The sequence below is a fragment of the Pinus tabuliformis genome, chromosome 1_2 (assembly GCF_031772625.1).
Source record: "Pinus tabuliformis cultivar Carrire ecotype Pingquan chromosome 1_2, CPIR1, whole genome shotgun sequence".
NCBI classification, from domain to species: domain Eukaryota; kingdom Viridiplantae; phylum Streptophyta; class Pinopsida; order Pinales; family Pinaceae; genus Pinus; species Pinus tabuliformis.
Window position 1 is genome coordinate 403,913,501 of NC_142298.1, and position 25,336 is coordinate 403,938,836.

The window sequence follows — 25,336 nt, forward strand, 5'->3', positions numbered from 1 at the left end:
AACCAAAACAAGAAGATCTACGGGATGGGATGATTAGAAGTAATTTTCAGTGACTTGAAGAGGCATGGTGGCCAATTTACCCTTTTTCCACATTAAAAAGAATATTTTAAATGGAATAAAAAAGAGAAAAGTGCTCAGTGATTAAAATAATAATAAAATCTGAGGTTCTAGAGGGGTCCATTAGATCTATAAAAGAGGAGGAGGAGGCCATTAGAGGATATCTTGGATTTGATATTTCTTCTTGTATGAGAGGTTGAGAACCTGTTTCTCTACTTCAGCAGTAGCCCCAGGACGAAAACCCTTGGGTGATTCAGTGGGATTTGGCGAGTACCCATCTCCCCTTGGTGAATTCATCCAGAATTCACAAGAGCTCTCAATAATGACATTTCAATTCAGTTTTGGAAGGCCAACACAACATTAGAGCAGATTCTTGAGGCCAGTTTCCATCTCAACTATTTTATTGTAACAACATGTAAACCCCAGTTTCTATTATAATAAAAGCTGAGATTATTCGTATTGCATGCACTCTTTTGTTATATTTTACATGGCAATCTTTTGTTGATAGAATTGTGATTTTTCGGTGAAATTTTGGTTGCGTTAAATTTCTGCATAATTAGCAAAATATCCCATTTGGGATATTACAGTGGTATTAGAGATGGTGTTCTTTCCAGCTTGAGAGTTTTTATTGCAGATATTATAACGGTGTTGGAGAAGCTAGATCATCGCTGAAAAGATTTTGATGTTGATCCATTTACTAAATTGTCACACTTTTAATAAGTGACCGACAAATTGGACTACAAAATGTTGCCTGCATAATATTTGTGCAACAAATCTAAAGGCCAGATTATAATTTTATAAATGGGACGGTGAATTAAATTGCATATGGAGACAGGGCCGATTATTAAGAAGTCATCCAATTGATTAATAAAGGGGCGAATAACTTTCTGTTGAGCGATAATATTTTCGGGGCCAAATTTGTTAATTTCTTTCCTTAGTGTGTATCGAAAAGCAGTGGCGATAATATAAGAAGATCGATTTGGGTGGCAGTCATGCCCATCAACAACATAAAATCAAATACCACCCAAAAATTGGAGTATCGAGTTAGTGAAAGTGCGCAGCAAGAGGCTTAGTAGTTTGTAGGTTGACATAATTGTGAGTAAGGGAGTTCGTGGCGATTGACAATGTGTCCAAAGGGCCGCATTATTATTTCGTGCATTTCCAGATTATATGTCTGCAATAGAATGTGTTTATTGTTGAAATACTCAGTTCGTCGATGTCATCTCCAAAACAAAGTCCAAATGAGCAAGGAAATTCGTCGATCGATGGTATCGATTGAATATACAAGCCGAGTTGGACTGTTGACGGTGATGCATTGACAAAAAGGGGGTCGTCCACCAGATCGTGTTACAGGTCGAATTCTGTAACCGTGGGTGACTGCTTTGTCTAAAGACCAGATCGCATAAGAAAGATCCGCAGAGATTCGTTGACCGAGGGCCGAGTCCTCATCAAAATTAAATAACTGATCCATCAAATTTGAAATCGAGCTCTTCAAAAGTCAAATTACACTTGTGAAACGAGTTGATTTTGGTGGAAGCAAGTCCACGGGACTGAAAATTGAGATTCCATGAGATTGAGTCAGAGTGTCAATAGCATGTGGAGCAGTTGAAGTGAAGGTTGAGCTAGCGCGAGAATAAATGCTAGATATAAGCCAAAGTTTTGATCGTTGAGTGGAGGGAAATTGTCAGCACTGCAGAAATTATGTTTGGAGCCACAAGGGACGAGCCGCCATTTTCATGCAGACCGTGCAAATTGAGTATAGGCGGAGTTAGTCAAACTACCGTGCGATGAATCAATCTATGTAAGAATTCACTGGATTGAAGAGCTGCACGTTTGAATAGTGCGTCCCTGTACATTTTTGATTGGTCAATCGAATCACGGACCTTTGGCGGCAACATCAAACAAGTCAAGCCAAATCCGCAGTTCGCAATTGCTTACGGGGCTATTGCTTTGGGTGGCGGCTCATTATTATCACCCCATTGGATGGACTCACTGAGATTAATTTAGAACTTGCAATTGTTGGTGAGTTAAGTCTGAGCATGAAGGATGCAGTGAGAAAGCACAATGACTTGATAAAATATCTGGCGACAGATGAATGTTATATGCAGATTGAGGGCCCCATTGACCCGACATGGTTCTTTAGTTGTGAGGGACGTGGCATATTAATTAAAAGGGGGAGGCTCATGGTTGGTTTCGTGGTGCTCCCCACTGGCAGAGGATTCTTGTTGGCCGCATTCAAGAGGAAGAATCAATTGCTACATATTGAAGATTATAGTATGATTGCATGAAAGTGTGACTCATTGTGTGTGGCTACCAATGCACAGTGGGAAGGGACGTGAAGAAAGGTGATCGAGCCATTTAATCAATCTGGTAATGGGAGTAAAGCCGAGAGCACTAGTGAGGAGAGAAGCTGTTGCAAGGAGTTGATTCATTAATGTATGAACACAAATACCCTCTTCTGAAAAGTTCTGTTATGCAAGCCGACATCTAAGGAACATTCTAGGTTCATCATTCTTTTCTGTTCACTATACTCTTTATATTTCCAAAATTGCCTGTGTGATGTTATCGTTATGTGACAACATTGTGTAAATTTCTGGGTCTGATACCAGTAGCATCAGTTTATTTTGAAGTCTGTTGATACATGTATAAACAAAAATCAAGAAACTCTGTTGGTTCTTGACCATTGTTGTGTTGGTCAAAAGTTTTGTATAAGTTAGCCTCATGTACTGTCCTCATTAAACTAAACCATGGAAAGGCTCACAACACTCATGAATGAATTGAGGAGATTGAAATAAACAGAAGTTAACCTGTTAAATTTATGGTACGTTCTATGCTTAAGAGCAATTTACTTCAATTCTTCCTATTAGCCCAATATCAATTTCCAGTATGCAATCATGTGAACATGATAGTAAAATGTAGATAGAACATAAATGTAAACAACAGAAGACAAGCCGAGACAAGAGACACAAGATGTGGCACCAGCCAGGGACAAACCCCAATGCGGGGAAACCCTTTGATCAATTCTTCTATATTCTTCAATAATTCAGCAGAGAGAGAGAGATAGTACAATATTACAAATCTGTGATTTACAATAGCTGTAATGAAACCCTTGAACAACAATGACAAGGCTGATCAATCAACTCCAAATGTCCTTAAGACAACCTAGGAGAAATAGGCCTCGAACAACAATAAATAGCAGGCCAAAACAGTCCTCAAAACATCGTCCAAACAATAGTCAATATATCAGCTCTTGCAGTCAGCCCTAACCAGTCAACGATGTCCCAAAACAGTGGTCAAACAGAGGGCAACAAGGCGATTTTAACTGCGGCTAGCAAGAGAGAGACTCCCCACACAAATCTGCAGTTAAGGGAGCCTATACATTGGTCAACGCAGTCATCTAGCACCCAGAACAAAGTTGTTGTACCTTCCTACGTCCTCCTGCACCCACGTCACAACTGCTGCCCTAACTGCATCCTCTTTCTTCTTCCCACGTGAGAGAGTCTTCTTCCTCCTACGCATACCCAAGAGACTAGGAGTGAGAAGAGACATGGAGACGAGATGCGTGTGCTAATGCCTCAAGGTCTCCTCTACTTATATGCCACATTGAGGTTTAGCTGGGGGTGTGCAACACAATTTTACTCGCTCGCCGACCTTGACAAATTGTCAAGAAATACAAATAAATTCATATCTCCATGAATACATGTCGAAATTGGATGATCATTAGATCAATCCTACACCTCTCGACGAGAGGAATCCAAGAAAAATATCAGCTGCCATAAATAAGATGACCCACATGGAGTTTGGCCCTAGTTGCCAATTTTAACATAACCACCATGTACCATTGGACCAAAGACTACACAGAACAACAAACCATTCTCAAAGGGGATCCACACCCTTCTCCAGCAATAACCACCAAAATATTTACAGAGGGGACAAGAAATAGGACTCAAAATGTTTGCACTTGGGTCAGATTTGAAACACATGAGGGTCACAGTGAAAGCCCTTTTCAAACTAGATGAATTAGATGCACTCCTTTCCAAAGTGAGCCAGTTAAAAGGGAAAAAACTAATTTGGGCTCTAAAACTAGCTATGTTTGCTCCCATACAACACAAGTTCTTGGAGGAACCTTGTGAAGGGGTTAGACTTCCAGTTGCATCTTGTCTTAGTAACATCATGAGATTGACCGCACCTATACCTCCTCACAATGATGATGTTATGAGTAGAAAACCAACTATGCTTGCTCTCATACAACACACGTTCTTGGAGGAACCTTGTGAAGGGGTTAGACTTCCAGTTGCATCTTGTCTCAGTAACATCATAAGACTGACCGCACCTATACCTCCTTACAATGATGACATTATGAGGAGAGTTTTCAAGCTGATAGTAGAGACCTTTCAGGACTTGGACAACAGTGCAGGGTCTACCTTTGGGAAGAAGCTCGAGGTTCTAGAAATCATGGCCATGGTTAGAACATATGAAATCATCTTTGATCTGGGGTTTGATGACTTCCGATGCTTCTTTAGCATTAAGAAACATCATCCTTACACAGTCAAAACAAACATGCTGTCCATTTTGTCTTCAGTTATGGGAGACCGTGATGTCATTTGCAAGAAGATGGAATCTGAGTTGTTGGCCATTTGGTGGAAGGAACAGTTGATTTCACCTACTACTTATGAAATAACTGAAAGGTTGGTTGAGCAGAACATTGTTTTGTTCAAAAGACAGTTGACCAGGGAGGAGCTGCTCCGGTTGGGTGGATTGTGCAGCAAGAAGGAGCTGAGGAGGAAGGGACTTTGCTTCATCTACAAGGAACCTTGGGGACCTGACCACTCATGCTTGAGTGACATTGAGGAGATGACATAGGTAGGGAAGGTGGGAATTCCTTCTGACTTTCAGAGTGAGGGTTCTTCTTTGGACGTGCCCATGCGTTCATACGAGGATTCTTCCGAGGAGCATGAGTCATGTGGAGTTGTTGGTAGTAGGCCAAATTTATATGATGAGAATTCAGTGGACCCCGTGGGAGACATTTAGGATGAGTCACCAATGATGATTCAACACGAGCAACATATCGTGGAGCATGAGTTAGTTGAGGAGGATGATGTGCACAGTATGCATGACGAGCCGTTTGGGGAGAGCCATTTGGGGGTTCATATTGAGCCCGTGATGGATGTGCAGCCACCCTTGGGGTCAACCATTGATGAGGAGTAGACAAATGTACATATAACTAGCAGGGTGGCAGTATTTGCAGACACTTGTCGTCAGGAAGTGTTGGAGGATGACAGGGTAGTTTTGTAGGAGGCTAGTAGATGACAGGTTTGTGAAGTTTCCGATCAGAGGAGGGAAGAGCTGTTGGAGATGGTGGTGCATCCATCTTTGGGCCTACCCACTGATGAGGTGCAGATAGGTGCAGCGGCAGCCAATAGAGCTGCACTATTTCCAGGCCGCAACCCTCTGCAAGAGTACATAGACAAGGCTTGCAGCACATCTTGCCCACTTCTTCCTATTATAGAGAGAGGGGCAAGCTTCCTGAAACAAATCTTGTTGATGGACTGGACAGAGCAACATGAATTGAGCATGGACCGTCGACAACATAGTAGACTTGTTCCATACATAGGTGTCCTTGCATTCAATTCTTTTCATGAGATAGATTGGTGGGAGATCATGAGTTGGTATCCTATTAATGGAGTATCATTCTTAGTTTGGGGCATAGTACAACAAGAGCCCTTAGATAAGAGGGTTATTGCATGATTCAGTGGGCAGTGGGTTGTGGGTCGACAGTTCATCAGTATTCCAGTAGCACTAGCCCAACATCAACAGAGTAGGGTTGACCTCGACCTATGCCAAAGGTTGGATTGGAGAGAGGTAATGAGTTGGTACATAGTCGATGGGGTAACATTCACAACCGAAGCTATAACACAGCAGGAGCCATGGAGCATTGATGCTTGGTGGCATTGGGATCCACGAGGATTTATTGATAAACATGTTTATCCAGAGATTGGTCTGGGATCCGAGCATTGGGGGATCTGTTCCTAGTGGGTTGACACAGAGGCATAACATCACCCAACAATTTGTATGGGATCTGAGCATTGGGTCTTAGTTGCATTGGGCCACCAGACTGGTCCACAGGTTTGGATTGCTTGACGACAAGCAATCTTGGGGCGGGAGGACTTGTGATGTTCCTTTTTCTGGTGTTCCTCATGGCATGGTTAGGCTGAGCTTTCAGGGCTGGGTAAGACAGGTCACAAGTTCAATTTTACTTCATTAGCAGGCCCGAGGGCTCTTGGAGGTGTTTCATGGGGTTTGAGGAGTTTCTATGGGATCTGATGGCATTCACTTAGTGTATTCCATCATCTGCACCGCTTGCCTTTCGTTCCGCTGTGTTTTGACAACTTTCAAAAAATGGGGTTATTTTTGGGCTTATCTCAATTATTTACGCTTAAGGTGGCATTCCGAGAGGAATACTTGACAAAACACCTTAATGTAATAGCTCGTTGGAACTAGAACGAAAAGATCTATAGGATGGGACGATCAGAAGTAATTTTCATTGACATGAGGAGGCATGGTGGCCAATTTACCCTTTTCCCACATTAATAAATAATATTTTAAATGGAATAAAAGAGGGAAAAGTGCTCAATGATTAAAATAATAATAAAATGGGAAGTTCTAGAGGGGTCCATCAGATAAAAAAGGAGGAGGAGGAGGCCATTAGAGGATATCTTGGATTTGAAATTTCTTCTTGTATGAGTTTGAGAATCCGGTTCTCTACTTCAGCAGTATCCCCAAGATGGAAACCCTTGGGTGATTCAATGGGATTGGGCGAGTACCCATCTCCCCTTGGTAAATTCATCCAGAATTCATAGGAGCACTCAGCGGTGACATTTCAATTCAGTTTTGAAGGGTCAGCACAACATTGGAGCAGATTCTTGAGGCCAATTTCCATCTCAGCTATTTTATTGTATCAACATGTAAACCCCAATTTCTATTATAATAAAATCTGAGATTATTCGTATTATGGAATTGCATGCATTCTTTTGTTATATTTGACATGGCAATCTTCTGTTGATAGAATGGTGATTTTTTGGTGAAATTTTGGTTGAGTTAAATTTCTGCATAATTGGCAAAATATCCCATTTGGGATATTACACATAGGAAGCATGTGAACAATGCTAAGCCCAGTGGCAAAACTATCATAGGTCCACATTTTGAAGAATAAATGTATACGTGTTAGCAGAAGTGCTGAAACTATTGGGATTCTATTTCTCACAATGCATGCTTTTCCCGGCTATTTTATAGTTTGAAGTTAAAAAATGCGATAGAATTGTTGTCCTGATGCCTTTTATTATTTAGAGCATGGCAGCAAGATTTGGCCATAGTGGTGTTTGCAGTATGGAAAGCAAAATTGGTATGGTCTACTTACTTTTGATTGTCAGCAAGAATATATGTCATGTACTTGAAAACTTCCACCCATAAACCCAAAATACAAACAGCCAAAAACCTCAAAAATATTAAACAAATCCTGAAGACATCTATGAATATAACTAAATCACAACTTTTTAAGAAATGAATTATTTTTCTGATTTATTGGGGGTTTCTGAGGTTAAAACTCTTCTAAAATTTGGAACAGAATGCATATTTTTGCATCTATGAGATGTATACTACCATATTGGAGTTGTAGTGGATTTTTCATTTCCTAATTTTGTATCGAAGTATATTAGAATTCATGTTCTTATTTGATTCTTTCTACCAAGATTTACAGTGTTACTGTAGGGACATAAATGCTTGTTTCCTTGGTTGAAATAACCTTTATGGGAGTGCCCTAAAGAAAGAAATGACTGTATATGTAGTTGTGTGATCTCTCACGATTTTCGTTTTTGTTGTATAGTTTATTTTTATTTGGGTGTATTGAATATATCAAAATGGAAACTTATAATGGTACCATATTGACGTGTATTGTTAGGCTTCAAAATTAGAGCCAAATCGAATGTCTATCAGATATGCTGTAGCAATAAATAGAGTGAAAGATGCAGAAAGGTCCCAAGATCCAACCCAGCAACTCTCGTGGGCTGCCAATGAAATGGCTTCTATATTGAGAGAAGGTGATCCAGCGATTGTCCAACCTTGCATAGCTTGGGCAGGTCTGGCTATGGTTGACAAGGCACGGCATGAGACTGCAGCTGCTTTCGAAGGAGGTGAAACAGATTTGAAAGAAGTGGAGGAAAGGGCTCTCTATACATTGCAGCAGGTAGACATTGGTTATTTTGTTTTCTTGTTATTTTTGAATGGTTATTTATTTGGTTTAATGGTTTCTATGATATTAACCTTAAAATGCTTTTAGTATTCTTTTACCATAATCTAGTATTTTTTCGTCGTAGTCTTCATGCTATCCTTGGGTCAGCACAGTGACATTAGAGATTTGAATCCTGAGAAAAATGCTTGTTTTGTAGGAGACATAATTGGCATGTTCCTGTCAGGAAGCTGACCATTAACTGAACTGTCCCTTTTAATTGTTTTTGAACATTGAGGCCAGATCAGTGAATACGACTTTCCTAACAGCTGTGAAAAAGTAAATTTCAATTTGAAGTACAGTTCTTACAAACACAGAACTACACAATTTCCTTTATCGATCCAGAAACATAATCTGTTGAAAGTTAATAATTCAGTGGAAAGCATAATCAATGCTTGGCCTCAACTATGAGTGAAAGTATATGTAATAGTATTATATTTGATTCTTGCATTTCCTTGCAAATTTCACTGTGAGCGTCATTCTAGGAACTGTTTGGATTCTGGAATAAGAAATCCCCATCTTTCTCTTGAGATTGCATTTGATACTTCCCAAGAAGTGGAAACAAACAGTTCAAAAATTATCACAACAAACAAGGTCACTTGGGTAAATTGAGGTCTCTCTTTATGTCCTGCCTTTGTTTTGTCTTTCTATTGAGAATATTGAAGAATAGAGAAGTAATAATTTAAACATATGAGAGAATGTGCTAACAGAACTATGATCAGGGTCCCCTTTTATTCCAGAGTCCAGACTGTTCTATACATATGGCATTGTCATGAGCATCGGAGAATACTTGAAATTATATACTAGTATGATTCTTGAACATCAGTATGAGTGTTGATCTCTTGTTACTAACATTCCTGCACAAACCTTGGATATAATTCATTTATTTACAGTAACATGGGTTTAAGAGATTGAATCCAACAAAATTTACTATGTTCTGCGAGAGAAGTCATTCAGCAGTAATACAACTCATGCCCTTAGCTCCTGTTTATGTTTTGAAATGGTGTGTATTTGACTAGATTTCTGGTGACAGGAACACTTACGTATGTGGAGGCAGATAAAAATTCCAGTCCTATGTTCATGGCATTACTTCTTGTGGCACAGCAGATAATGCTTGTACCAATTATTCTTGCATTGCTGCTTTTCTTATAATGCAGGTTCATTTATTGCTTGCTTTCTACGTGGGTATTGTTGGATGCTCCTACTTTCAACAAGACCAAGACTGAGATACAGTCCAGGGACAATGTTTATGATGCATATCTTTAGGGGACATGGATATCCTAATCCTGGGAGATGCTTTTGATTATTTTTGTCTACAAATATGTTCTTTCTTTTTCTAAGGTGTTTAGCAGTGAAACAATTCAGCAAGAGAAGATGCATCTCTTTAGACAATGTAACCTCAGACTCAATTATAATCACTCAGTTTCAGTCTGTAGAGGATTTCCTGCGAGCCTTGTGTTATGAATATAATTTAGGTAAAAATAATAAATATAGATAATAATAATAATCATAATAATATGTAATTAAATAATAATTAGTTAAACAAAGAGGGATGTCTAAGGAGACATGACTGTTCGTGAAAGGGTACTTACCTGATTATATATACAAGACCCTCACTCTCAATTTTGTCATCATTCTTATTTATGCATTTTTATATATTCATTTATCTTCAATGGAGATCTACATATTCCAAGTCTTCTGGAGTATTTAACTTGAAAAACGACCTTTGTTCATTCCATTTGGTATCAGAGTTGTTCGATCCTTTGGCCGCTCCACCGTTGCAGAGAACTAGTCTGATTAGGCCCTTGGCCATCAACATTCCGTCAAACTTGTTGCTGTATAATTGAAGCGTTTCGCTTAGAAATTGGAGTTTCTCCACTTCTCTGTTTTGCTAGGCCTTTGGCCTTTAAAAAATAATAAAATTATATATAAAAAAAGGTAAAAATAAATTGAGTGTAATTCAGAAATGAAAGAGGGAAGATTTCCTAAAACTTTTAGTATATGTGTCGGTGCACTATTTAAAATCAAAGGATCACTTGCGGGAAATGATGTTATCATCTCTATTGATCCTACTCAAAATAATAACTATGTTAGTACTAAATGTGCTAACCAATTAGTGATTCCTAAATCAAATATAGTTGAAATGAATTTTGTTGACACAGGTGACAAACAATACAACATAAGAAATCTACAACTAAGTATTGGAGACTATACTTTTGTCTCGCAATTCGTCGTTAAAACCTTATTTTGCGACAATAGTGATATAGTTTTGGGTTCGCCCTGGATCGAATCACTAGGATCTTTTATCCTAAATATGAAGAAGAAATTTTTGACATTTTCATACAAAAAGAAAAAGATAACATTACAAGATGTTACAGTGAAGCCAAATTCCATAATACCAGAAGACATACTAGATATTTCAAAAGTAATTTTTCAAGAAGGTAAAAAAGTATTACAAAATATGCAAAGAGAAGTTGACAAGATCACTGCTGAAAAAATGAAGAAGTTTCTTGGCTTAAAGACCATAGTGAAAAACTACTGACACAAATTAAGAAGCTTAAAAAGGACAAGAAGTCATTGGAAAACAAGGTACAACAACTTATCGAGAAGGAAGCATCGAATGTAGAAGTCCAAGTTGAAGAGAAAGAAATAAACACTGATCCAGTGAATATCATAACTCAAGAAGAAGGCAAACCGGTTGAAGAGTACACCCTGTTCTTGCCCATGAGTCCTTGAAATCTTTCAAATACTCATTAATGGAGGCAATTTCTTTCTGCAAACGATACCCTCTTATCTCATGCATAGTAGGGCCTTTGAAGCCTTTTCCAGCAGCATGTATGGCATCAAACATGGGCTCATAATATGGTGAATGGGAAGCATTGAAGGGGATATCAGCATCATACCACCATCTACATATGTAATCACAAGCAGTCTCGCTCAATTCTTTCTTCAAATGGTCATTTAAAGTGGGCTGCAAAGTTCTACTAGCTTCAGGACCATGTGCATATGATGGAGAGGAGGGTGTGATAGTGAAATAACTTTTGATATTCATATCACCCTTCTTTTTCATTTTACCCTTACCCTTTTCTTGAATAGAATCCAAAGAGGGAGAAACATATCGGAAGGGGTTGGATGCATTAGTACAAGGGATAGAAGAAGAACCCTCAAAATCAAAATGGGGGTTGGTAGCCATCATTTTTTGTACACTCCTTGTCCTCCCAATTTCAACGTCTATTTCTTTTTGCCTAGCCTTTTCTTCTTTAAACTTCTCAAAGCTATTTAACAAATCCTTCCTAATCTTCCCAATTTCTTGTGATTCACATGGAGCAATTTGGCCTCTAATCCTTGCCAAGTGTTGTTTCAACCTATTAATGCCCCCAGGACCATCCTTAATTTTTCTATGGCAAAATTTGCAATGCATTTGATTATCAACCATTTCAACATATGCCCAAGCAACATCTTTCACTCTAGGTGCCAATTTTTCTTTTGGAAATCAAAGGAAAAAATCTGAAAATGAAAACAAAAAAAATAACATTGCTTCAATGTTCATTTCTTTGTCAAAAAACACTCTTTTCAATTTCCAGATTTGCACAAAAAATTAAATAAGCAAAAATAGATATTTAGAAGTGAAAAAAAAAATACCTCTATGCACAAATTGCCTCCTCAAAGTTGCTCCAACAAAAGAACTCTTGATTGTTGCTCCAATGGCTGCCCAAGAAGCTCCTCACTCCTGCTACAATGCTTGCCCAAGACTCCTCACTGCTGCTTCAAAAACAAACTCTACAACTCTTCACAAACTCCTCACAAATTCTCACTCAAATGCAATCAGATGGCTATGAGGAAATGAGGGGTTGGGTGGGTTTTATAGGGCTTCAGAGAGGGAAATGGACCCCAAAGAACCTAAAGGCACATTAGAATAGGCTTTGGGGTCCCAAAAATCGAATTTAAAAAAAAAATACCGCTAACTGGCCACTCTTACCGATCCGCCCGAGTTGGCTCGAACTCGGCCGAGCCAGATGGGTTGTTACCGAGCCGGCCAGTCTGAGTAACCCACTGAATCGACCCGGTCAGCCTCTAACCCAGTTTGACTCGGCCAATCGGAGTCGACTCTGCCGTTTTTTAAAACAATGATTCTAATTAATTGCAACAACATAGAAAATTCAGTTTTCTGCAAAGTAAATTCAGTTTTCTGCAAGGTATATTCAGTTTTCTACAAAGTACATTCAACTTTCTGCAAAGTACATTCAATTCTATTCAATTTTTTGCAAAGTATATTCAGTTTTTCAGCAAATTACATTCAATTATCTACTTAGAGCTTTCAAGTTTCTGCAAAGAACTTTCAGATTTTAACAATACATACCTTGAGTTACTCCTTTTACAAACTTGGTAAGTTTTCCTTAGTGAAGCGCTTCCTTTGAAATATGATAGCATCTTTGTAGTTCATCTCCTTATTGGTGCTTTAAGGAATTGATTTACCAAGTCACCATTCTTAATATATACTTGCAATATTTCTTGACAAATACAACCAAGCAAAATGTGCGATACCAAAAGCATGATGTCTATTTGTCAATCTAGGGTTTCTATGGAATCTAAGACGATGGACTCCTAGGGTCTTCAAAATTCAAATACAAATATTAGCTTACGAAGTCTTCACATCCATCTATACCCTAAACTACACACAAGCCCTAGAAATCATGAAATACGGTTTTTATGTGGGCGCAAGTAAATTAGGTTTAGGATTTCATATGACCAGGGTTTATCCATGAGCCATCTAGGGTTTACAATCCTAGATATCAATATCAATTTCAACAATTGATAACAAACCCTAGAACCATGTAATTAATTAACCTTAGAAAATCTTAACAAATGAATATACTATACATACCTCACAATTACGTACGTTCGTCCTATTGAAGGAAATGTAACTAGGTTCGGTCTTCATAAATGTACTTTTGATATTTGTATTTATTCAAGAAAAGAAATACTATTTTTATAATATATGTCAATGAGTTTCTTGCTCATTGAAATAGGTCTAGCACATGATTAAGTGTTATAGGTAAGTCAAATAGTCAAAAGAAAATGTTGAAGACCCTACGGGCATGTTGCACCATGTATATAAGTCAAAGAATACTCCTCGAAGCAAAGTCAAGTCTCCTCCAAAGCAAAGTATCCTCCAAAGCAAAGCCACCATCGAAGAGAAATCTCCAAGCATGTGACACCACCAAAGAAGCCATCCGAAGTAAGATAGCAAGTCGGCCTACAAATAGTCCTCAAGTTGGCCTTCTAGTCGGCCTACAAACAATCCTCATAGTCGACCTACAAACAATCCTCAAGTTGGCCTTCTGGTCGGCCTAAAAGGAGGGACAATCCTCTATATATAGAGGCTATCCACTCCACCATAAGCACTCACAGCTCTGAAATCATCGAAGTTAAGGAGACAAGAAAAGAATGAAAAAGGACGAAGTCAAGGAGCTTCTAGTGCAGCTGAGTAAAGGGAAGCATAAGCGAAGGTTGGAGGCTGGTTTCTAGAGCAAATACAGTCACACGTGCGAGGAAGAGGAAGGCTGCCTGCGGTCATAACAACAGAGACTCACAACCAAACATATCTCATCATTTGGGCTAGAGACATAGGCCTAAAGGGTCTCCCACTCAAGCGAAGTAGCAAGGAAGAAAAGTGAAGGTAATAGGGCTGTTCTAAAGCCTATTACAGTCACACGTGCGAGGAGAAGGAGGCTATCTCTGCTGTCATAACAACCCTCCCATTACAGTCATACAAGTTCATTGGTTGGTGAAGAGAAGGAAGGGATCATCATAAGGAAAGGGTCTCATCAAAGGTATCTCTTCTAGAGCAAGTGCAACAAGATCTAACAATAGTTGGAAGAAGGACGAAGTGCCGAAAAACGAAGTGCCAAAAGAAGGAAGTGCCGGTGAACGAAGCGCAAAATGGAGGAAGGACTTGACTTGTGCTTGGAGGACATTCTAATCAAGGGTCTAAGGTTTGGCATTGATCAATAAGAAGCTTCAATAAGAGAAACTTACTAAAGGGTTTTCCTCTCAAGAGAAGAGAGGTTTTGGCCCTGGCAGAGAGCCAACATCTTGTGTTCTTGTTCTTATGTTTTGGTAGCAGTTTGATGGAGTACACACACATGCATCAATAAGAAGAAAAAGATTAAGCTTACAAGAAAAGTAAGAAGACTCCACAAATTGTTATCAAGTCAAGAAGAATCACACTACACCTAATTGCCCTAGATTCTTCAACATGGTATCAAAGCTAAGGTGACACATCAAGGATAGGGCATCTCAAGAAGACTCATCAAGGAAGGACATCTACAAAGTTGAAGCATCAAGCCAAGAAGTCTCTATCACATCAGGGACAAGAAGGTCTATCATCAATCATTCATCAAGGGAGACTACAAAGCTAGAAGAAGAGCCTTATATAAAGGCACCTACAAAGAAGAGTAGATCAAAGAGGGACTTACAAGTCACAAATCCTCAAGCAAGCAAGTCCACTTTGAGAAGACATCTTGAGGAACATTAAGATTCAAGGAAGGCAAACCATCAAGACTTCAAGGAGAAAGGAAGTCAACTACATTTCAAAATCTATCAAGTAAGTACATGCCCCCTTCTGAATATACATCAATGTCTTTTTGTAAGGAAAGCAATAAATTGGTAGGTACCAACAACTTTCTTGCATGGAAGAAGAGCACTGATCTACTTCTCAAGGAAAATGAACTTCTAGAACATATCAAAGGGAATATCACTATCCCTGCTAAGGAACAAACTCAAGACTTAGTCAAGTATAATTAGGATGAGACAAGAGCTCAAAGGATTCTAATAGGATCTATCAAGGACTCTCTCATTCCTTATGTCTCCAAATTTTAGACATCAAAAGAAATTTATGATAAGATAGTAGAGCTATTCTCGTTATCCATAGCCAGAGAAGTGATATCTCTAAGAAATGAATTGTACAAGATGAAGATATCAAAGGAAGGAATAGCTCCCTACTTCATGAAGATCTCTGAGATGAGGGATCAACTTCAAGAGCTTGGGGAAGTCATGTCTGACAGAGAAATGACAATTGTAGTACTCAATGCTCCTCTACCTGCAGATTGGGGCAACTTCACATCCAGCATATATGCCAAGAAGGAAGCAACCACACTCAGTGAAATGTGGTCTCTATGTAAGACAGAGGAAACCAGACTTAAAGCAAAGGAAGATGTGGGATCAAAGGAGCAAGCATTTGCTACCATGGCCAAGAGAAAGGGAAAATTTGGCAAATTTGGTCCACGAAGAACAAACAACAAAGATATGTCCAAAATCCAATGCTATGGATGCCAAGAATATGGGCACTACAAAAGGAATTGTCCTAAGCTTAAGAAGGACAACAACAACAAAAGAAAGAGGGAAGAAGCTCACATGACTCGAGGTTAAAGAAGAAGAAAAGAAGCAAAAGAAGGAAGATCCTTCGGATCTCTACTATGACTAAGTCAAACTCAGAGAACTCAGAGAAGGGGCTGTCACACTAAATCCCTTCTTGCTCCGTTTAAGCTATCTCCTAGGTTAGCTAGGGGGGTGGTCGCTAATGAAAATTTAAGTTAAAAAGAGATGTGAGTTTCTAGGAGAATTGTTAGAGTTAAATATATTATTTCTTTAAGAATTATAAGCAAAAACTGATATGAGCAATAACCATCATAAGGTAAGCGTGAAATACATAAACAACCAGTGCCTTCCAAGTATTTTCTCTTTCAGAAATGAAATTGTAATTTGCTTAAAACAAGAGTAGAATGCTTCAAAAATTGAAAGCAAAGCAATCCTGAAATGGAGACAAAGATGACATGAAAGAGTCAAAATGATAATCTACAATTAGTGTACAAGAACTAGATCAAGACATGCAAGTAGAACTCCATACTTGTCTAGTTAAAACAATGCTCTAGGTAGCAAATAAAATCCTTGAAAGCACAAGATATTGATCAAGAAAAATATTTAATTTAAATTTATGTGATCTTAGTAGGCTAAAGGAAAGGAAACTCCCTCTTTCAAAATCGTTTGATGAGATCCTTGAGGCAAACTGATTGGGTCCTTGTATTCTTGATCTTGGGAGTTAGTTCGTCTATTGGAGAGCTACCCCACGCCCAAGTAAATCCTTCAACCAAATCTAAAGATCTCTAGACACTTGGAAAAATATGTCAGCAATCATAAGGGATTAGATTATACAATGGAGGAGAAGGCTAGAGATTTCACCAAAAATCTTCTAGTGCTCCTCTGCCTAGAGTATTTCTCTAACCCAAAAACCATACAAGATAACTTGCATATGTTAATCCAAACAAGTGGAAAAATGATAACTAGAATAATCCAACATACACGTAGAATATAAAGCACAACAATTGAAATAACATCAACTCAAGAAATGGAAGGAGAACAACAACACAATAGTACCCCAAAGTCTCTTTTATTATATGAAAATGAATACAAAATCCAACAGTCTCTGTAAACCCAATAGCTCATTTTATGATACAATATGAGAGCCAAAGGCTCATTTAAATAGAACTATGGGAGCCAATCCCAATGAAAGATGAAATGGCAAGTATAGCAATGGAGATAATCCCAACGATAAATTGAGTTTCCAATTGGCCACATGACTAAGATCCCAATGAAGATGAGAAATGGCAAGTGGCATGCTGATGATGAACCAAAGGAAATTCGAATTTGATAAGTGGAGCTCCAATGCCAAGTGTGTAAGTTGATTTCTAAGATGTGACAACGTTTTTCTTGAGGTTGGACAACATAGTCATGTGCCAAATTCGAATATCCTTTCATGGTTGCCATGTGTGGAGTGTAGACGCTGAACTTGGAGCACATTCCCCTTGATTTCTCACCAAATCCATCAAAGGAATGCCACCTCTTCTCAAACTGTTGTTTGTACCCTGTTCTAGACTGCATTTAGTTGTGCATTTCGTTGCCTCTAAACTGTGGTTCGTAGACCACTTGTAAACTGCATGTGGCTGCCAATTCTGATTTGTGTATCCTCTTGTGACTGTGTGTTTGATTGTGCCTGCGTGGACTGTGCATGCAATGGAGGTGGACAAGAACTGTCCCATGTGGTAGAGCTGTCCCCACTAAAACTGATATCAAAACATGCGCTGCGTTATTAACTTTAGTTGCTGGCTGAGTGAAGTTTCTTTACGGCAGCGTACATGAGACAGTGCTTTGACTTTGAATTTTATGGCATGTGCATATTTCTTCTTGTTGCTAATGGCATTGATCAAATGCCTATTTTCCTTCTTCTCTCCAAACTTATCTAAAAATGCAGTTAGAATGGCTTGTAAAGAGTTATATGAGTTAGTAGGTTGTTCAGTGAGCGAATCAAGAGCGTCCTCTTCTAAAGATAAAACAAAAAATCTCATCTTCACATCCTCATAATTAGTAGTGTTACACCATTTAAAGATACAAACATTAAAGTTTTTCACATGTGATGTAGCACTAATGGAATTGTTACCTTGAAAGGAAGGCAACTTTTCAATAGCCTTGTCAAGGATATTGTGAGGATAACCATTTATATTACTAAAGTCACAAGGAGCAAAAAGATCATTCATGATGCTAGGCTCTACTTGTTCTTGAAAAAGCAAATGAATATAAAAAATAGCCTCTTGCCTAAGACTAACAAGAGCTATACTACGAGAAAGTCTATTCAACCTCTCTCTAAAAACCCTTTCAGGATCAGGAGAGGGGCTAACCTTTCAGGATCAGGAGAGGGGCTAACTAGACCACTTGAATTTCTCCTAGTAGAGAATCTTGCAAAATTTGGATTGAGTGGAGTTGCCCCTTGAGCAAGAATCTAAATCTAAAGTTAAAAAATGATAAAACCAAAAGGTTAGTCGATTTCCCAGGTACAAGAAAGCTTGTCCCCGACAATGGCGCCAAAGATGTTGACCCTGTTGCCTACACCTACCTACAAGTCAGTGAAAAAAGCCTTCAACCCCACAAGGTGTGGTTGGTGGCAGAGAACTCAGAGAAGGGGCTGTCACACTAAATCCCTTCTCTCTCCGTTTAAGCTATCTCCTAGGTTAGTTAAGGGGGGTGGTCCCTAATGAAAAGTTAAGTGGTCCCTAATGAAAAGCGAAGTTAAAAAGAGATGTGAGTTTCTAGGAGAATTGTTAGAGTTAAATGGATTATTTCTTTAAGATTTATAAGCAAAAACTGATATGAGCAATAACCATCATAAGATAAGCATGAAATACATAAACAACCAGTGCCTTCCATGTATTTGCTCTTTAAGAAATGAAATTGTATTTTGCTTAAAACAAAAGTAGAATGCTTCAAAAATTGAAAGCAAAGCAATCCTAAAATGGAGACAAAGATGACATGAAAGAGTCAAAATGATAATCTACAATTAGTGTACAAGAACTAGATCAAGACATGCAAGTAGAACTCCATACTTGTCTATTTAAAACAATGCTCTAGGTAGCAAATAAAATCCTTGAAAACACAAGATATTGATCAAGAAAAATATTTAATTTAAATTTATGTGATCTTAGTAGGCTAAGGGAAAGGAAACTCCCTCTTTCAAAATCGTTTGATGAGATCCTTGAGACAAACCGATTGGGTCTTTTTATTCTTGATCTTGGGAGTTAGTTCGTCTATTGGAGAAGTACCCCACGCCCAAGTAAATCCTTCAACCAAATCTAAAGATCTCTACACACTTGGAAAAAGATGTCAGCAATCATAAGGGATTAGATTATACAATGGAGGAGAAGGCTAGAGATTTCATCAAAAATCTTCTAGTGCTCCTCTTCCTAGAGTATTTCTCTAACCCAAAACCCATACAAGATAGCTTGCATATGTTAATCTAAACAAGTGGCAAAATGATAACTAGCATAATCTAACATACATGTAGAATATAAAGCACAACAATTGAAATAACATCACCTCAAGAAACGGTAGGAGAACACCAACACAGTAGTACTCCAAAGTCTCTTTTATTATATGAAAATGAATACAAAATCCAGCAGAGTAAAGCCCAATAGCTCATTCTACGATACAATATGAGAGCCAAAGGCTCATTTAAATAGAACTATGGGAGCCAATCCCAATGAAAGATGAAATGACAAGTGTAGCAATGGAGATAATCCCAATGATAAACTGAGTTTCCAAGTGGCCACATGACTGAGATCCCAATGAAGATGAGAAATGGCAAGTGGCATGCTGATGATGATCCAAAGGAAATTCGAATTTGATAAGTGGAGCTCCAATGCCAAGTGTGTAAGTTGATTTCTAAGATGTGACAACGTTTTTCTTGAGGATGGACAACATACCCATGTGCCAAATTCGAATTTCCTTCGATGGTTGCCATGTGTGGAGTGTAGACGCTGAACTTGGAGCACATTCCCCTTGATTTCTCACCAAATCCATCAAAGGAATGACAACTCTACTCAAACTGCTGTTTGTACCCTGTTCTAGACTGCATTTAGCTGTGCATTTGGTTGCCTCTAAACTGTTGTTCGTAGACCACTTGTAAACTGCATGTGGCTGCCAAGTCTGATCTGCGTATCCTCTTGTGACTAGCTGTTTGATTGTGCCTATGTGGACTGCCCTCAATTTGCTGCGTATGATTTAATTTGCTGGCAGCGTATGTCTTTGGTGTGCATGGAATGGAGGGGGACAAGAACTGTCCCATGTGGCAGAGCTGTCCCCACTAAAACTGATATCAAAACATGTGCTGTGTTATTAACTTTAGTTGCTGGCTGAGTGGAGTTTCTTTGCTGGCAGCGTACATGAGACAGTGCTTTGACTTTGAATTTTATGGCATGTGCATATTTCTCTTTTAATTGCCCATACATAACAAAGGAGAGTGAGGTGGGGTCCATTCCCCACTCACTAACTTTACCCTATATTTTAATTCCATCACATTTTTTCCCTCTTGGTTTTGAATTAAATCTAACATGAATATTTTGTCATGTGTAATACTTCATGACTTCATCGTGAAACAACTTGGCTTCCTTTGACTTGGCACTTGGCACATTTGACTTTGACTTGTACCTTATGTGGTGGACCCCACATACTTGCTACATCAGCTTTGACTTCTCCTATGAACTTCCATGTCACCCTTCAACTCATTTTTGACTTTGGAAAAAATAATTATTTTTTCCAATTATTAATTTTTGAATTTTTTCCTCGTATTTGCCATTGCCATGAGGAAAATCAGCTTTTGAGGGACTATAAGTCGTTTTTTGACCCCCAAAATGGGTCCTAGAATAATGCTGGGTCTCTGAAGATGAATTTCTAGTAGTCATATGCCCTAGACATTTCCTAAGGCCACTTATTTACACCATTACATAGAAAATAATTAAAAATTCCCGTTTTGCTGGAAATTTTTAATTATTCAAACATCCTACTTAGAGCTAGCCAAATTCCACAATTTTTTTTTTTGTGATCTAGTATGGTAATATACATTGACTCTAGACACTAAGATGTGTTAGGGGCTCAACTTTCAAACCATCACCCCGACTTTGGGGTAAAAACTAAAAGTGAGTGAAGAAACCCATAAAATTTTCCCCCTCTGGAAAAGAAGGGATAATTAACCAGATAAAAAAACACTCCAAGGTGTACTCGTTTGCTAATCAAGTCTCAACATCCTAGACCTGTTACAGACTCAAAAACTCATTATTACTACCATCACTTATTACAATTCCTGCAGGGTGTGGAATCTAGGTATAAGAAAGATGATGAGAAGATAGAAGTAGAGTTAAAAAACTCTGTTGATTGATGATATATGATTGTACAACTATTCTCTAGATCATCCTTGGGCGTGGAGTCTTCATATAATCATCAAGTGCCACTCTAGTGGTCAAAATGTCTCAGGAGACTTGGTTCCTTCTTGTTGCCTTGAAACCTTAGTGACCTTCTTACTGCGCTTATGCAAATGAACCTTGCTCTGATACCATGTTGAGAAATCTAGGGCATCATATGGATTAGGTTCTTTAGGTAGATTTCTCTTAGAATTTGACATTTTCTTGTGATTGCTCTTTTCTTCTTATTATTCTTCTTTCAATTTATTACGTTCCTTTCATCAAGACAAATGCCAAACAATGAAGATCATGTTGAAGAATCTAGGGCAATTAGGTGTGGTGTGATTCTTCTTGGTTTGATAACAGTTTGTGGAGTCTTTTCACTTTTGCTTGTTAGCTTAATCTATTTCTTCTTATTAATGCATATGTGTGTACTAGATATTGGCCCTCTGGAAGGGCCACAACCTCTCTTCTCTTGAGAGGAAAACCCTTTAGTAAGTTTCTCTTATTTAAGCTTCTTATTGATCAATACCAAACCTTAGGTCGTTGACTAGGATTTCCTTCAAGCACAAGTCAAGTCTTTCCTCTTTTCTGCACCATGTTCCCCGACACATGGACTTCCTTCTTCTGACACTTTTCTCCCCAGCACTTCGTCCTTTTCTTCACTGATTTGTCTAGAGATAGACCTTAGCTATGTTAGCTTCTTGATGAGATATTCTTCTTCCTTCTTTCAAGATGTTCTTAACTTAAGGAGACACCCTTCTCTTGATCCAACGAGACTCTTCTTGAAGTATAGGTGTATGACTGTACAACTGCCCTAGTTTTCCCACGTGTGGTACGTACCCTAGAGAATTAGGGTCCCTTTCCTTCGCTAGAGAGATAGGCTTCTTCGCTTTACTTGGGAGGCCTATTTTTAAGCCCAAATAATACTATTCCATGGACTGTTTGTCTCTGCTGTCATACTTTCAGACTTGACCTCCTTTTCCTCGCACGTGTGATTTTTTCTAGCCCTAGAAACAATCCTCTTCACTTTGGTTTTCCTTTTCCTTCTTTTGCTGCACTAGGAGACCTCTTCTTCATCCTTCGTTACCCTTTCTCTTTCCTCTTTCTTCGCAGATTTCAGAGATGCTTGTTTGATGTTGTGAGGGAGTGGAGAACCTATATATATAGAGGATTGTCCTTGCTTTAGGCCGACTTGAGGCCGACATCATCATTGTAGGCTGACTTGTCTATTTCTTCATCATTTTGTTGTTTGAAGGATGTCGTTGCAAGGAGGAGGCATTGACTTTGCTTGGAGGTATTCTTTTTGACTCTAATACAATTATATACATGGTGTAACATGCCCTTAAGGTCTTTAACATTTTTCTTTTGACTACTTGACTCACCTATGACACTTAACATGTGTTAGATCTATTTCAATAAGCAAGAAACTCATTGACATATATTATAAAAATAATATTTCTTCTCTTGAATAAGTAAAAACATCAAAAGTACATTTATGAAGACCGAACCTAGTTACATTTCCTTCAACACTCCCTCTTAACTAAGGAGGTATTCATACAACATTACAAGGTGTTTGGGTATGTTTCAATCTTGAAGAATTCACATAAGAGAAACCATATTTGCAATCCTTTTGTTATAGCATCATAATAATCAACATTGGTTCCACAACAAGGCCTTGACTAATAGCTCTATCTCTCAATAGATCAGAGCACAATGTTGGCGAGACCAATGACTTATAGACACCTTAGTCATTGCCTCTCAAGGTACATACCCACTCGAGTGTTCATTAAGTATGACTTTATAGGACTATTCTTGTCTTGGGTTCCTAGCCCTCAAAGAATATTGGTCCTCTTGCCTACTGTTGTCTTGGATGCCCTACACATCCTCAAAGAGTATCAGATGCTAGATGATTACCTAATCCTCCCATTCTTTTTTCCAAGTGAAGACAAGAACGTTGTGTCTATCACTTCCTCTCAATTGAGGAAGATATTCCCAAGTATCCTCTGACAAGGTACTTGTCCAAGTTCCTTTGTAATTGGGAGCTTGTTATAGCTCCCTCTTAGCGAGGGACTTGTCCATTCATTATCAACTTCTTCTTCGTGGGTCCTTCAGCTGCTTGATCTTCTTGTTTTCGTCGATGTCATGAAGTCTTGGTCCGAACTTCCTTTTGGTAGGGCACCATCCATCGATCACTTTCCTTCTTGGTTTGTCATGTCATTGCTTTGTTTGTGGAAAGTGGTCTTCTTGTCATATATTAGGATCTCTTGTCATTTGGCTATTCCTGTCATCTTGTCTATGCTTTAGACTACTCTTTACATGGATGCTTCTTTGTATTTGCTTGTTCCAATGCTTTGATTTAGTAGCCCTTCATGACTTCATCTTGATATTGCTTCATGTGAAAATTCTATCACTGCAACAATTGATTTACTTTTCCTACTTATTCCAACATAAGTTAGTCATGAAATCACTTCAATAAACATTAAAATAAATACTGCTGCAGATATCACACCGTAATACAGAAACAAACATATGCACAAGAATCAACACATTAACACAGATATTTTGGACTAATGTCCCTGGAAAAACCCAATGTGGGAAAACCGGTGCAGCAAGGGAGGATTTTATTATTCAGCAATTTTTTAGTACAACAGGGTGCCAAACTGCTTTATCCACAGAAAGACAAATTCTCCAACACTTCTTTTGAACCCAACGTCAGCCCTGCTGACCTCTGCGTGGCCTGAAACCCTTTGCGTCAGCTTGTTGAGACTCTGCGTAGCCTCTCTGGCCTTTTGCGTCACTCTTGTAGCCTTTGCATGGATGACGCAGGCCCTGCTGGCTCTGCGCAGTCTCTGCTGCCTCTGCATGGCTCCCTCCGACCTTGCGTCTGCCTTTTCTGCCTCTGCGCTGATCTCCCGACTCTCTGTTCTGTACTTGCTACCTCTTGACTACTCTCCAGACCACTGGTTCAATTTCTTAGCTAACCCTGCTCCAAAAATTGAACTGACTGGTCTCCCTCAGTGTGTCCTCCAAGTGACCCTCAAGCCTCCTCTTATACTTTTCTTGTTGACAAATCAATGACCGAGATTAAGTCCCTAATCAACGAGTAAGATTAGATTTGGCTTGATCCATGACTTTTGGACCATTCTAATACAGTTTCATATTAATTCACATTAATATTTTATTTTCCCTAAGTTTAGACTTAGGGATTATATTAAAAATATTAATTATTTTAATATCTCCCAAATTGTTTTGAATCTGCCCAAACCCTTTCTGGGTATTGGAGATCTCATGTGCCTCAGCCTCTCCACCAAGTTTCATGGCTAGAGCACATTCGATGCTGGCCCAAATCAACTCCCTCTTAGCGAGGACTGTGCTCTGGCAATACTCCTCACTGAGCATCACCCTGATCATCCGACATTGGTTCCTGTGCTGATGCTAAGCCTTCCTGCCCAACATCCTCTGCATCGCTGTATCCTGTACTGCTGCCCATGGCTCTGTCACTGCGACTGCTATTGCTGCATATGTATGACAACTCCCTCTGCATCTGTGCTGTTGCTGGTCCTTTCTCTCAACACTGCATCTGCACTGCAACTCCCTCTTCACACTCATTTCTACTTCTGAAAGGGGTTCTTTACCATTCCCATCTTTTCCTTGAAGTAGTCAAATTTTGACTTTCTAAGGGCCTTGGTGAGGATATCTACCACCTATTCTCCTATAGGAGTGTAGCTCAACTGTACAGCTCATCGTTGGACACAGTCTCCGACAAAGTGACACCGAATACCAATATGCTTCAACCTATCATGAAACACTGGATTCTCAGAGAGTTTGATGTAGCTATGATTATTGCACATGATCCTGGTCGCCTCAATATTTCTTCTGAATAGGTTCACCAGCAGTTTTCTAAGCCATATGGCCTCACATGAAGCTCTGCTTGCTGCCATATATTCTGCCTCAGATGAGCTCAGAGCCACGAACTTCTGTTTCCTACTGCACCATGAGGTCATTCCTGATCCAATGTTGAAACAGTACCCAGAGGTACTTTTCCGATCCACTAAACTTCCTGCCCAATCCGCATCAGTAAATTCACTCAACCTGATATCCTTTCCCTTGGTGTATAAGAGCCCATAATCAACTGTTCCCTGTAAATACCTGAGAACGTGTTTGGCTACTGTCCAGTGTACCCTCTTTGGTTCCACCATGAACTGAC

General features: G+C 39.0%; 1 protein-coding gene across 1 annotated transcript in view; it reads left to right on the forward strand.

Moving 5' to 3' along the window:
- LOC149206056 (tetratricopeptide repeat (TPR)-containing protein) overlaps positions 1–25,336 on the forward strand; it is a 310,884-nt gene that overhangs the window by 139,285 nt on the left and 146,263 nt on the right. Inside the window, exon 7 of the mRNA XM_089395272.1 lies at positions 8,015–8,299. Within this exon, the coding sequence (XP_089251398.1) occupies positions 8,015–8,299 (285 nt within the window). The remainder of the gene's footprint in view (positions 1–8,014; positions 8,300–25,336) is intronic.